This window comes from Pleurodeles waltl, chromosome 9, assembly GCF_031143425.1.
Source record: "Pleurodeles waltl isolate 20211129_DDA chromosome 9, aPleWal1.hap1.20221129, whole genome shotgun sequence".
NCBI classification, from domain to species: Eukaryota; Metazoa; Chordata; class Amphibia; order Caudata; family Salamandridae; genus Pleurodeles; species Pleurodeles waltl.
Window position 1 is genome coordinate 810555911 of NC_090448.1, and position 15058 is coordinate 810570968.

The 15058-nt window shown below is 42.2% G+C and overlaps 1 protein-coding gene across 3 annotated transcripts in view; it reads right to left on the bottom strand.

Annotated features, from left to right (window-relative positions):
- Positions 1-324: 324 nt before the first annotated feature.
- The window catches only part of SPDYC (speedy/RINGO cell cycle regulator family member C), a 122004-nt gene continuing 107270 nt past the window's right edge, over positions 325-15058 (bottom strand). For all 3 annotated transcript variants that reach the window (XM_069208075.1, XM_069208077.1, XM_069208076.1), the window contains exons 6-7: positions 9982-10273; positions 325-681 (exon numbers count right to left, since the gene is read on the bottom strand). In XM_069208075.1, the coding sequence (XP_069064176.1) occupies positions 620-681; positions 9982-10273 (354 nt within the window). In that variant the 3' untranslated portion in view covers positions 325-619. The remainder of the gene's footprint in view (positions 682-9981; positions 10274-15058) is intronic.

Consider the following 15058-nt stretch of genomic DNA (forward strand, 5'->3'; position numbering starts at 1 on the left):
TCCGGAGATGAGTGCAGGAGTATTCATGGGCAAATCTGCAGCATCAAGGGTGTGAACAACCCCAATGTCCACACCTGAAGCCTAGTAACACCAGCATGTCAAGTAGACCCCCCCCAACACAACATAACAGATTACCAACAAGGAAGTTGAGGTGGTGTTTGGGGCGGCGGGTTTGTTTTTTTACCTTGATGATTTAATTGCTGGAGAATGAATTTAAAGATATCATTCCTAGGACTAAAAAGAATGGGACAAGGGATATACGAGCTGCAGTTAGCCAGGCCAGTTTGGTCTAGAATCCCCTTTCAGTTCGCATACACAACACAATTGTGTTCCTTGATGTTTTATTCACAATCTTCCCATCCAATACAATATCAAATATACATTTTCTATATACAGGAAGCAAAAAAAGACACCAGTAAACAATTTTAAATATTTAAACAATAACTTAAATAGCTTTGTACAATTTCCATATCGCCCTTCCATCCAAGAGCTTCAAAACTACGTAAAGTGCTTTCAATCCTGGGTCTCGTGAACAGTGAACCTGTGCAAGGTCTTTGCCGCCTTGCGGAGGGTGAAGCATAAATCCTCTGCCAGAATCTCTGGTTTTTGCAGGTCATTGCTACAGGGGCCATGCTATGGCTGTGCCGCCAGGTTCTAGTCCAACCAATGGTTCTTGAAGAACTAAAAGGAAAAGAAAAAAAGAAAGTGTATAGACTAAATGAAAACATATCATTAAAGTGTTCACCTTTGGATAACAGCCACCAGGTTCTTTGCAAGCATATCCCATCTTCAGCCGTGCCTTCTGCCAGCACCCCTACATGCCCCCCCCCCACCCCACTCATACACTAAGGGGGGTTGTTTTTTTACTGAGCAGGACGTGCAGCATGGATCAATGCTTTGACAAAATATACAAAGTTGGTATGAAGCAAAAAGGAAGGACTATCTGGTACACTTCCCAGAAAGGGGCGAAGACACAAAGCTAAAAGCCTCCTCGTGAGGAGGATGTTTAGACATTAAAACAAGTGATCGAGAAGTGTACCATGTGAGGATCGGAGTTTCAGGGAGGATTGCCAGAGTCCAATCCGTGGGTTAAAATCAGTGTGTTGCCACAGTAAGCATGCTAAAAGCTTATTACTACTATTCTTTGGAGAGAAGTTTGTTGGAGCAGAATTAGGTGTAGAAACGGAATCTTTGTTGGTCTAACGAGCAGACTACTGTCAACATGCTGAATAAAATGGATGTATTTATAATTAGTTATGGATGGAAAACAATGACCATTCACTACAAAGGAAGCCAAACTCTGAAAAGGACATTTCAATTAAATCCAGCACTAATGCTCATTACCACTCCGATACATGTCATTTGGAAAACCTGCCTACACAATCGAATTTCTAAGTTCAGGGTGATTAAACTGCTTTTTGAACTGGAAACCGTGAATATGCTTCATGACTTAGGATGAATTGAGTACTGTGGAACACAGCATGGTTTAGATACACTAATCAGTACAAATGTAATACTCAATGAATCATCCTGCTGTCCATCTGAAAGCATAAGGGAGATAGCTGCCTGCCCAGGATTCAAGTAAAACCTGAACTTCCTGATCAAAAGCTGCACCTTTCTAAAGAAAGATCAACTGGAGTAGTTGCCCAAGCAGTTTAGCCATTTTTCCTTCATTAGCAAAATATTCTACAGGACAGCATTCAGAGAATACAGTGTTACGATTTGGTTTCTATTTCTGCATTAGTAGCCCATAAGTAGGTTGTGCTCACCTAATAAGTTAGGCAATCAACTGACACTGGGCTAATCACAGTCCTGAGGGAGCCTGCATATGATGGGATAAATAAATAAAAACTCAGATTTCCGTATCTTAAGTTACGGATTAGCAGCTGGAATAGCACTAGATTTCAATAGAGGCAGCTGCATCCAGTGCATGATGCAGACTAAACTGTCACAAAGACAAAAAAAAAAAAATCCTATAACCTGGACTTCCAGAACCAGATTCACCAAGTCCGCAGACCAAGAGAATATTACAAGACAGCAGGCTCGTATTATGTTTTACTTCTCACTTTAATAAACAGCAGCCAAGAACTACAAATCCCAGAATCCCTGGGAAAAGAACTACAAAATACATTACAATGGGGCTAACCAATCACGCAACGAGCCCCATAACATCTTGGCTGCGAGCAGCAAGAAAAGAGGGCTTGGTGCGCTCAGTCAAGACTAGTTCCCTGCTTGCCATTTATACTTCTATTTGTTATTGCATGTGAATTACAAGTTTTTTCACGTTTTATCATATCTATACATGTATTTTCAGCCGCTTTGTATTGCGCCCCGTTGTGTTTGCTTCACGCTTGTGCGTCCCTTTCTGCATTTTCCTCGCAGGCGGGCGTTTAGAACGTTCTTATAACGTTCGTTCCGTGCTGCCTGAGGTATTTTTTTTTACCTTGCATCTACTGCTGGTTCCTCATTCCACCGACGCACGCTTGCCTTTGGTTCCGGCCTACAACGTGTCTGCCCTTCTTCCACCAGCTGGTGAGGTCTTTTGTGCGTTAACTTCCTGGTTTGGCCTCCCACGCCCGTCCAGCCCCTGCAACAGATGGTCATTTCCCCTTTTACCAGCCTGGGTTTTTAACCCTTTTTTCCCTGTTTTTTCTTCACCATTGACCGGGTTTTCAGCCTGTTCTTTACATTTGTCATTCTTTTTTCTTTTAAATTTTAAACTTTTGCCCAGTATGTCTGAGGATGACCAAACAATCTATAAAGGATAATTTGAAATCCTGTATCAAGGATTCAGTCCAACACGCAGTTTGTGCCTATGTTAGACATATCCAAAAACGTAGCCTCCATTTCCAAGATGCTTCACGCACCTAAGGTTAATCCTCCTTTGAGAGGTAGGAAACGTGTCATTCCCATGAGCTTTACAAAAGGTGTTTCTTCCAAGTTTGGGCCTCCAACCCGAGAGGCGAATGTTTCGAGGCTCCCTTCCTCCCCTCTTAATATTTTGCATTTACGGGACACAGTGATTGGGACGATGTCTTGCAAGAGATGTTTAATGATGACTTATATGATGGGCCTCCGGAGAAAAAGCGTAAATTCCTCCTCATAATTCCCCTCACTTTGTGCCAGAGGATCTGGTGGACCCTGATGGTGACCCCATGTTTGACCCCCCACATCCATTTATCATCCCAATTCCTCAAAATGGTTCCCTTCCAACCATGTTTCGGACTAGGTTTCCTTTTACCTTAGGCATCCTCTTGACAAGTCATCCAGAAAAAATTAAAGTCCGAATGTCCCAGACCCTCCTTTCCTTCTAAAGGGATTGATACCCCCGCCATTGACCCTAATATGCTACTCTTTACCAAATTTGGGAAGGACCCTAAAAAAGGTGTGGACCGTGCCTGGTCGAACTGTCAGGACAGACTTTTGGACCTTGTGGGACCCCTCACTACAATCTTTGACTTGGCTGAGGAAGCAAAAATGGAAGATTCACAGGTGGATTCAGATATGCTTTCCAACTGGGCTAAATGGGCGATTTGTATGTTAGGCAATGCCAATGTCTACATCTCAAGAGCGGTGGAAGAGCCTTCTTAGGATCGACCTTAAGCTCAGCTCTCTAGCTTCCAAGTAGGAAAGTCCTAATGCTGATGGCCTTTTTGGAGACTTTCATAAAAGAGATGAGTAAATAAGTCTCTACCTTCAACTCCTTAGACAAAACCCATTTCTCCATAAAAATAATTTTCCAATCGTGTTTTTGGAAGGGCCGGCAAAGGAAAGTCATTTTGCCAGCCGCTTCTCAACAAGGACAATCCCTCAACAAATGCTTCTATTCCTAAGGCAATCAGCTTGACGGCTGCCAGGGGTACAAACCCCAGTCGGTTCCGCTGAGGCCTCGACAGGGGTTACAGATCTAAACTAGAACAACTTGCAGTTAAGAACTTTCAGTTCTGGCCTGCCTCCAGTGGGAGGCAGACTAGCTTTATGTTTGAACGCTTGGCTTTCTATAACGTCCGATCCTTGGATAATTCAGACTGTGCAAGGCTATTGCATAGATCTTTACCAAACTCATCAGCAACTTCTTCTTCGCCCTCTTTTCTCGCAATCAGTTTCACCTCGTTCACGACGAGGTACAATACAACTATCAAAGCAGGCTATTGAGGAAGTGGTTTTCGACCCTTCCAGATTTCTCAGCAACATCTTTTCGGTTCAAAAGAACAAAAAACATTGTCCCGTCAAATCTTAAAGAGTTCAACAATTTTGTTGTTTATCATTTCAATATGAAAACTATCCTCCATCTCAGATCTCCTTCACAACGACTGGTTAGTCTGGATAGATCTTCAGGACGCCCAACTTTCAGTTCCTGTCCATCCCGCTTTCAGGAAATTTCTTCAATTCCAGTGTCAAAATTCTTTCTTTCAATTAAAAACTCTTCCCTTCGGTCTTTCCTCGGCCCCTTGGTGTTTCACCAAGATCCTCAAACCTGTAGTAGCGTTCCTCAGGGCTCAAGGGATAAGACTTGTTGATCTCGACGACTTCCTTATTATGGCTCAGGACAAATCTTCCTTCGTGACTGAACTAAACTGGTGTCAAGACCTTCTTTCTCGACTAGGCTTCCTCATAAATCTTCAAAAGTCTGCTTTAATTCCTTCTCAATCTCTCAAGTTCTTAGGGTCCCTAGTCAACACTACAGAGTCACTTCTCCAGCTTCCACAACACAAAGTCTCCCTGAAAAAGGAGATTCAGCATGCTTTGTCTCTCCCTTGTTCTTCCCGGAGAGCTCTAGCTCGTCTCTTAGGCCTCCTGTCTACCTCCATTCAGGCCATTTTTCCAGGACCCCTTCATTACAGAGCCCTCCAGAGGTTAAAAATCAGTCACCTTCAGAAAGGTCTCTTATTCAGATGAAGTTATCCTAGATGCAGAGTCCAGGGAAGAACTTACATGGTGGATGAGTCATTTAGACACCTGGAACGGGAGAACAATTTTCTCTGCCGCCCCAGATCTTGTCTTAGAGTCAGATGCAAGTCTGACAGGTTGTGGCACAAGATGTGGTCCACTCTCGACAGGGGGGTCCATGGTCCGTTCAAGACACGTCACTGCACATAAACTGTTTAGAGATGCTTGCAGGTTCCTTTGCCATCCAGTCACTTACAAAAGACAAAGTAAAGTGCTCCATTCTTCTTGAGAATGGACAACCTATCGGCCATAACATACATAAATCGCCTTGGTGGAACAAGATCCAAACCTTTGGCTCTTTTGGCCAAGAGTCTCTGGTAGTTCTGTCTCCACAAAAACATCTCAGTCAGAGCAGAATATCTCCCAGGCAATCTGAATGTGGTCGCCGATTGGTTCTCAAGACACTCCAGGATTCAAGTGATTGGAGTCTTCACCCTTCCATATTCAAACTCCTTTCTTCCATCTTCGGAACTATTTCCATAGACCTTTTTGCCTCAAGGCTCAATTCCCAACTTCCAACCTTCTTCAGTTGGAGACCAGATCATTTGGCCTTAGATAACAATGCTTTCCTTCAAGCTTGGCCTCCTCTCCTGTACGCTTTTACCCCCTTCCGATTTATTGCTCTGGTCTTGGCTCACGTTCGCAGACAATGTTCTTCTCCAGTTCTCATCACTCCATTCTGGCAGTATCAGCCTTGGTATCCCACCCTATTAGAACTCTGGTCAGACCTTACGGTCTTGATTCCTCCCTTCCCCGATCTTCTCTTGAACTCTCAGGGTCTTCCCCACAATCTTGTATTACAAGGTTCCCTGTATCTCATAGCTTGGAGGATTTCAGGGCTTCCTGGAAAACCCCAGGAATTTCGGAAGAGGCTGTCCAATTCATCCAACAATCCTGGGCTCCGGGTACTTCAAGGGCCTACCGCTCCGCCTGGTCAGTATGGTCTAGCTGGTGTGTGGGCAGGAATTCCAATACTGTTTCAGAAGATCTTACCTTAGTTGTAAATTTCCTGGCTTCCCTAGATTCCCAAGGTAAGGCTTATGGTACTGTCAATACCTATAGGTGTGCAATCTCTTCAGAACACGTCAGGGTAGATGGCAGACCAGTGGGAGAACACCCTTTGGTTTGTCGTCTTTTAAAAGGAGTACGTTTTTCCAAATCTCCAGCTCCCAAATACATTTCCATGTGAGATGTGAACTCCGTCCTTTGTCTTCTTATTTCATGGCCCGATAATGCTGATCTTTCTTTGAAACATCTGTCTGCTAAACTGACTATGCTCCTCTGTCTAGTATATATCAAACGTGTTTCGGATTGTGAAGGCTCTGGATGTTTCCTCCTTTCATGTTTCCGCTTTAGGTGTGTATTTTATTGTATTTAGATGTACCAAAACCAATTTGTCTTCTGTCCTCTATCCCTTTTTTCCCCTCTCAGCCTAAACTGTCAGTAATTGCTTAAAACTTATGTTTCACGAACTACAGATCTCAGGGTTCCTTCCTCATCTCAATTACTTATTTCCTTTCAGAAACCCCACAAACCTGTTTCATCTCCCACTTTGGCTCATTGGGTAGAGTGGCTGATGTCTTTGGCTGGGGTCCCTACCGACTTTTATGGCACCCATTCCGTTAAAGTAGCTACAGCTTCTTGTGCCTTTTGGTCTGGTTCTAGTTTACAGGATATCCTCAGATCTGCAGATTGGTCAAACGTTAGTACGTTTGGACCTTTCTATTGTAAACCTGTCGATCATCCTTTACAAACTGTTATTTCATAGCTTTGAATAAGCATAATACGGGCCTCCTGTCTTGTAATAAAATTGAGATTTTCTAGCCTTGGTGTCAGAAAAGCTAGATTTTATTAAAGACAAGGAGGCGAGTATTATCCCTCCTCATAACCCTCACCGGCTGACCATCTTTCATCGCCTCTTGGATTTGGATCTTCACACGAGTCATCCTGTTCTACAGTTTTCTATCCTTTCGTTAAGGACTTCTGCAAGGATTTCCTCTCTGCTTTGATTCTCTATGGAATATTATGGTTATTTTCAGATTACTCGGTTGACTGACGTTCACAAGAAAATAGGGCTTCATGCTCTGTCAAGATTGTTATTATGGGGCTCAAGCAACGGTTAGCCCCATTGTGATGTATTTTGTAGTTCTTTTCCCAGGGATTCTGGGATTTGTAGTTCTTGGCTGCTGTTTAATAAAGTGAGAAAAGTAAAGCATAATACTCGCCTCATTGTCTTTAATAAAATCTAGCCTTTCCGATACCAAGGCTAGGAAAATCTAAATTCTATACTAAAACGGGAAAGTTACATGAGGTACCTGTTAAGTTATGCCCAGATCTACACAGCACAGTAAAAGCTCCGTGTTCTGCACACAAGCTAGAACTACAGTGCCAGCCAAAAGAGAGGGTAAAACAATAAGGAGCAACCAAGAAAAAGCAGGATATCCAAGGCACGGCCTTATACCAAAGGCACATACTAGTGCAGAGGAACGGCCCTACATTCCTCTGCAGTAAGTACTAAGGTGGGACATTGGAGGCTTCAACTTCTGAAAGAGCAACAAAAAAGGGGCAGGGAATCTCTAACAACAATCACTAATTCAGCTGGGCATAGAGCTCAAGCCTCATTATCTAATTTCGTGACCATAGACAGGGTCAAGGGATTTGTGCTAACCTTTGGCAGGCACTAGCTGTGTCCTTTGGTCAAGTTTCAGGGAAGAAACTAGCATTGGCAAAGCCAACAGGTCTTGCCTGAGAAAGATCTATTTGGTTTGCTAATATTTTTGTGCCATGCCGCACAGCTGTAGAGCAGCATGATTTTTTTTTTTTTTTAATGCTATGATGCGGTTAATGCTTTTATGTTCACTTTATATGTTTCAGCTTTTAACCAAGCAGCACAGCAGTACAACATGGCAAGAAATGTTCAAAATCTCTGTATTTGGATTTATGTTTTAAGCCACGTTGTACAGCTGTGTGGAAGATGTGCAATATAGTTGAAAGTTTATAAACATTCCAAATCTACTATTTGCAATTATATATTCTTTTTAAAAAAAGCATGATGTACAGATGTATGTAATGTAATGTCTGGCCTGGTAAGTGTAGTTCAGAATGACCACTAAAGAGGTGTTTTATTGTTGTGTGCTCCAAAGCAGGATGGTAAGTTGTGGTACTCATGAATAGCCATGAAAGGGTATACTTTGTATTTTAACACAGAGCTTGGGGCTCAATGTATTTTCTGGTTGTCGTCGTGTCACTGCACGTGAAAATAGAGTAAGCTCCTGGAAGTGTGTTCCAAAGACAGGGAAGAAAATGCGTTTTGAGGTGATTCAAGAGCAGTGGTGTTTGTGAAAAACGGCTGCACCTATTTGCCATGGCTGAACTTGTCCTGTTGTAATTCAGACACCGGGACACATTTGCACCATCGTCTGCTTTTGTTCTAACCAGCAATATGCATATTTTTTGGGGGTGGGGGGGGTGTGGGGGGGGGGGTGTTAGGCAAAGTGGCGAAGATAATTGGGGACTTTGTTTACATTTATTTTCCCTTCCATCTGGGCAAAAGATAAAGCTCGACGTTAAGGGGCCATCAGGCCTCCTTTTGTTCCAATCTGATCATGGTTGGGGGCCGCCTTGACACTGGGATGGATGCAAATGGAAAGGAGGGGGAAAGGAACACATGTGAAGTGATAAGCTGTGAGCCTTTAAGGGATGCTTTTGACTTTGTTCAGACCCCATTTATATGAGAAATGATGTCAAATGCGCTGGTGTGTCCCAGTATTTGCACAAACAATGTAAATGCCACTATTTTACTTCTTTTATAGTCCTACTCCTCCCAGTGCAGTGTGTCAGAGCACTTTACATAACCTACATATTATACATTGACAAACGATTGAAGTCTGTAAATCAATGTACAAGATTTTTGTTGCATAAAACAGGGGGTTACAAGGTGGACAGTGTCATGTCATTCATGGCTCACTGCTATATTAGAAGGATTATAATTTATTAACTGCAAATAACAAGGATTTGTGTTGCAGCAATAAACCACTAACCTATCAAGTGAAAGAAAAATCTGTTATCCCATGTTATACTGTGCTCCATTTGATGCTGTAACATAACCCTTATGTAGCTCAGAGAGAGGGCGAGAATAATCTGCACACATTCCTATAAACATTCACTTTGAAGACAGTGAAAGCAAATTAAACACCAAGCTCACTCGGAAGACACAGCTTGACACTGACCTGGTCTTTGAATGTCCAGCAAATGTGACAAGGTAAGATTTAAAGGCCTGTCTACAGAAAGTGAGTTTGTGGAAAAATCCAGTAAAGAAGGTTCAGGCAATGGGCAGGACAAACAAGCTGGAGAGCCAAAATCAAATAAAGTCAGCAAACAGAAAGCCAGAATATGTGAGTTACAAACCACAAAGCCAATGGTAAGTAGCAGGTAAAATGCATTCCTAGGGCAACTTTCTGAATGTCCCCAAAATGTCTTTAATAAACCAAACTGCTGCGCTAAATGGTATGCTCAACCTAAAAAAGTGCAATACCTGTACTAATTTTTCCAGGTAAAACAGCTCGGGAAGGGTTACTCCTTAACTGGGGGAACAAATACAATATGAATGGTGAATACGATTGCCGCCCCTTCTTGGGGGGGGGCTACACAAAATAATGCTACAGCACCACTCAAACAGGAAGTGAGTGTCTCCCTCTATTCTATCTACCATGAAGCAGACAGAAGGCACTTGGCTGGAACAATTTGCAACGCTTAGGTGTGAGGTGAAGGCTGGGCTCATAATGATAAAGGGGCTAAAGCTCTACATATGGCCTAGTAAACGTTATTCCATTCCCTGTTCTGGATCCAACTCTGGAGCATCCAATCAAATGGGAATGAGTGACAGCATGTACAAAAAGTACACTACAAAGCTTGCTTCAGAAACCTTAAAAAACCCAAGTAATTCTGGTGGACTTAATTCAAACACTATAAAAAAAAAGCAATACCTTGAAAATGTACAAGGTATAGATATGCCAAATAGGCAGTACTCACTGTGTATGTCGTATGTTGCTCCTGGATCCAAAACAATGTCTGGGGGTAGAATGAGCAGGTCCTGGGACCACTTGTCTGAAAACTGAAACGGATCACTCTCTGGAGAGGTATTTACAGTGCCCTCAGAACTGCAGCTCCCGGCCTGCCTGCAGAGCTTGCAGCTAACTGGAGTAAAGCCAGGTCCTCGGGGGAATGAATCCTCGTCGTTCTTCAGGTAGCTGCGGATGGCTCCGCTGTGGTGGGGAGGACGCTCACGTAGCCAGGCCCAGTGAGTTGGGTCTTTGGACATGACCTAATAAATAACCAACTGTAAAGTTTAGAAGCTAATTTGTGCATCAGTATGACAAATATTTGCAAGTTCCAAACTAACCATTCAGACCAAACTTCATGCAGTCTGAATAGGATACAATCAGGGCAACAGTTGAGCTTTAGAACTTTCATTTCCAACTGGCATGAGTACTAGGCGCTCTTTGAAGGAGGCTATAAGTGCATTGAATAGCTCCTAAGAACCATGTTTGACAAACTTTATTACCGGCAATTTCACTAAAGTGAAACCAAGACTTTTGCTTCACCGCCTCTATGCCAATGACAGTTATGGGAGAGTGACATCTGGGAGCAGGAGGGGAAATTAGGAGACGAGTATTCAAATAATTTGCCTCGAAATTGCATGTTAATTATTAACTCATTCAATTGACAAGTTCAGACTCAGGGCCGTTTTGAACTCTTGTCAATCACATTAAGACAGCCTTGACAATTATGACACTTTGAGGGAGCAAAGACTACTCCTACATATAAATCCCCACCTCCCACTCGGAAGGCAATAGAGTGAACCTGCATTGTGTTTTGGTGAAAAAATAAGCCTAGGTATAGGTCTGCAGAGCGTCACTTGGCTTGTTTTCTTTAAAGGCATTGTAATTAAAAAATACAAATAAATAACGAATTATTCTGTATAAGACTACAGTACGTTAATTTGTGTAAGCCCCACAGTAACACAAAAGTGTACAATATTCAAGTTAAGTTGCAAACAAAACGTGTTTAGTCTATCATATCACACCATTTAGAAAAACTCAGTACACTGTAGGACAAAAGACCAAAACAGGGTCTAGCTGCTATTTGGGTCAGCAGATAAGCATTTTTTTTGAACAGCTGGCAACCGTTGTAAAATGTTAAACATTTTAGTCATGAAACAATTTTAGAACCTTACAACATAAAAGGTGATCTATCACGTTTACTCAGATAATGTGTTTCGAGGGTAGAGTGCTTATAAAAATTAAGTTTCACCTAGAGTGCCTGTAAACAAAAAGGTTCATTCCAGCATAAAAGGAATTCATTACTGGAATCTCGGTCAGTGTAACCTCTATTGTGCTGCAGAGATCTGCTCTGTGCCAATTTCCACACCTAGAAAACCCGCTCAAGTGGTGAGGCTCTGGGACGCCCCAAGGCGTGATTTAGTTGATGTTTGTGAATGCTCGCAAACTAGGTTGCGGATATTCAAACTTCACATTTACTTTTCCAGCGAAGAAAGGAAACCGAAAACTCCTTACAGATTGGACAATCACAGAATTGAATGAAATCCTGCACCAGGTGCAGCTTTCCACACTATTTCCAATCTAATTTTGTGAATTCAACTAGCAGTAAAACTAATCTCCAATGTACCCCGAAACATCCTATGCTACATTGTGAATCTAGTCCATGGTTTCATTTGAAGGTGTAGCAGATTTGATTTTACAGACAATCTCCTAGAACAGGATATGCAGGATGAAGTAACGGCAAAGGTGCTTCTCCTGCACAGAAATTATTCATAGATTTACAGGCTTTGAACTACTCCTGATCCTTAGGCTAGAAACCCATGGCAGATTGATAAACCAGTAAAAAAAAACATGTTATCTGTACACTGTGGTTCTCCAGTATTGGTAGCTTTCACGGATTCCTATACTTCAATCTTCCCTGCTGTCATAGTGGGAGTCCCGCGGTATTCAAAATTAGCAGTACAACGTAAGTACATTAACAGAATAGAAAAAGCTTTTGATTGTTAACCAATTCACATTGTAATAAAAGACCCAAACTCCAGACAATCAAGACTAGACGCTGAACCAATCATATTACCCTGCAGTCAGCATACCTCAGATCTTGAGCACCAGTGTAATAAGATATCGGTGTAGTATAGAACTGGTGAGCCAAAAATCGGGAAGTTGGCAACTCATGTGCATTTATGAAAGATATTAAAACTGGAGATCCACAGCAGACAAGTAACTTGTTTTATTCTACAATATGTGATTGTATAAAAGATGCAGTGCTTGGATCATAGTGAGCAGTAAACAGAATAAACAGTGGAGTAAACCCCTCTCCAAAGAGGTGACAAGCAAATACGATCTGAAAATAAAAAAAAATAAAAAATAAAGTGGTGATTGAGCTGTAATATACTATTTGAAAAATATTGCATTTACAATCTGTACCTTTATGAAAGATGACTGAATACTGCCTGTCCAACTGCAGCATCTGCTTTCCATGCTGCATCACAATAGTGGTTGGCAAAAGTATGTGCATTTGACAACATTGCCACTCTCCAAATGTCTGGAAGTGATACTCTAGCAAACAAGGCAGTGGATTACCCAGCTTGTTGAATGTGCAGTGACTTTCATGGCTCGAGACCTTCCTGCTTTTTTATGGCAAAATGCAGATACCAAATGGGCTATGCTGCTTCTTGAAAGTCCGTAACTCTTCCTGGGTGGAGCAAAAAAACATGAAGCCGATCCGATTTCCTAACCGCTTTAGAACAAAGTATACAATTTCAATCACCGTTTGACATCCAGGGAATGAAATGCCCTTTCTGCAGTGGAATAAGGGTCCTTAATAGGTGGAGAGAATGATAGGTTCATATAAGTGGAAAGAAGATGGAATTTTGGAGGATGAACTTAGGTTTGTTCTTAACACCTTACTGTCCCTGAACTGTCACAAAATCTGAATGACCGTAAAGGCTTAGATTTTGCAGACTCCTCTTCCATGAGACATACTTCATATCCGCTTTATGGATTGGTAAAAATGGTCCCTTCATGAGCTGAGAAAGCACCCTTTTCAGCTGCCAGTATATTGCAGGAGGCTTTATAGGTGGAAAGGCTCTGAATAAGCCCTTCATGAATTTTCACAAGTCTAGTTGACCACAGATGTCTTTCACCCGAGGACATTTCACCAGTTTTTCTACACAACCTAGAGATTGTTGCCAAATGGACTTTGAGAGGAGTGTGCCAAGTCAAACTTCGCAAGGTAAAGAAGATGGCAGTAACTGTTCTGGAGAAGAAAGAAACCACTGCATACTGTTTACAACAGCAGGAGCAGAATCTTTCATTTTACCACATAAGACTATTTATGGAAAACGCCCGACTGTTCCAGGATTGACTGGAATTCTAGTGGTATACTCAGTTTCAAATTCACTGTCGTCAGGTGATATGCCAAAGAATAGATTGAGGATACAAGACCTGGTCATTGCTCATTGAAAGCAGGTTCTCTATTGATGGAATTTGGATGTGTGGACACCCACCCAGACAAGAGGAAGAGTTCTGTGTACGAATATGGTCTCTGACATGCCAGTGATAGGAGAATGAGATTGCATGGCTCCTTCATGTTGTGTATTACCCCGGGAATGATAGGAAAGGGCTCAAATGCATCAGCAAACATCCGTGCCCATCATACCTGAAGAGCATTCCCCCAGGAGTGAGGGAACCTGCTTGCAAACATTCTGTATTTTTGTTGAATAGAGCTGAAACGAGATCCAGATTTGGGGTACCCCACTTTTGGAAGATCGGAGACAAACGTGTTCAATTCATTTCCCATTCTTGGCATGGAGTCGCGGCCCTGCTAGGAGTCCACCCAGAAACTGACGCCTGGTATATGTTAGACTAGCAGGGAGATGCCATGTATCAAAATGAAAATGTCACTTACCCAGTTGTACATCTGTTCGTGGCATTAGTCGCTGCAGATTCACATGCTGTGCATAGTCCGCCGTCTGGTGTTGGGTCGGAGTGTTACAAGTTGTTTTTCTTCGAAGAAGTCTTTGAGTCACGAGACCGAGGGACTCCTCCCACTTCGGTTGCATTGCGCATGGGCGTCGACTCCCATCTTAGATTGTTTTCCCCGCAGAGGGTGAGGTAGGAGTTGTGTATGCTAATAATAGTGCCCATGCAATGGAACAAATACGTATGTACAAAATTAAGGTTTAATGTAATATATTTACAAATGTACAAATGTTCAAGATCTACTTCTAAATGGCTACAGGCTCCCGGGGAGGAGGGTGGGCGCATGTGAATCTGCAGCGACTAATGCCACGAACAGATGTACACTGGGTAAGTGACATTTTCAGTACGGTGGCATGTGTTGCTGCAGATACACATGCTGTGCATAGACTAGTAAGCAGTTATCTCCCCAAAAGCGGTGGAGTTGAAGTAGTTTGAAATAAAGTTCTTAGTACGGCTTGACCTACTGTGGCCTGTTGTGCAGATAACATCTACACAGTAGTGCTTGGTAAACGTATGAGGCGTAGACCATGTTGCTGCCTTACATATTTCGGTCATTGGAATATTTCCTAGAAAGGCCATAGTAGCACCTTTCTTTCTGGTTGAGTGTGCCTTTGGTGTAATAGGCAGTTCTCTCTTTGCTTTAAGATAGCAGGTTTGGATGCACTTTACTATCCATCTGGCGATACCTTGTTTTGAAATTGGATTTCCTGTATGAGGTTTTTGGAAGGCAATAAATAGTTGTTTTGTTTTCCTAATTTCTTTTGTCCTGTCAATGTAGTACATTAGCGCTCTCTTGATGTCTAATGTATGTAGTGCTCTTTCAGCTACTGAATCTGGCTGTGGGAAGAACACTGGTAATTCCACTGTTTGGTTTAAGTGGAAAGGTGAGATAACCTTTGGTAAGAATTTTGGATTTGTTCTTAGAACGACCTTATTTTTGTGTATTTGAATAAATGGTTCTTGTATGGTAAACACCTGTATTTCACTTACTCTTCTTAGAGATGTGATGGCAATGAGAAATGCAACTTTCCACGTTAAGTATTGCATTTCACAAGAATGCATGG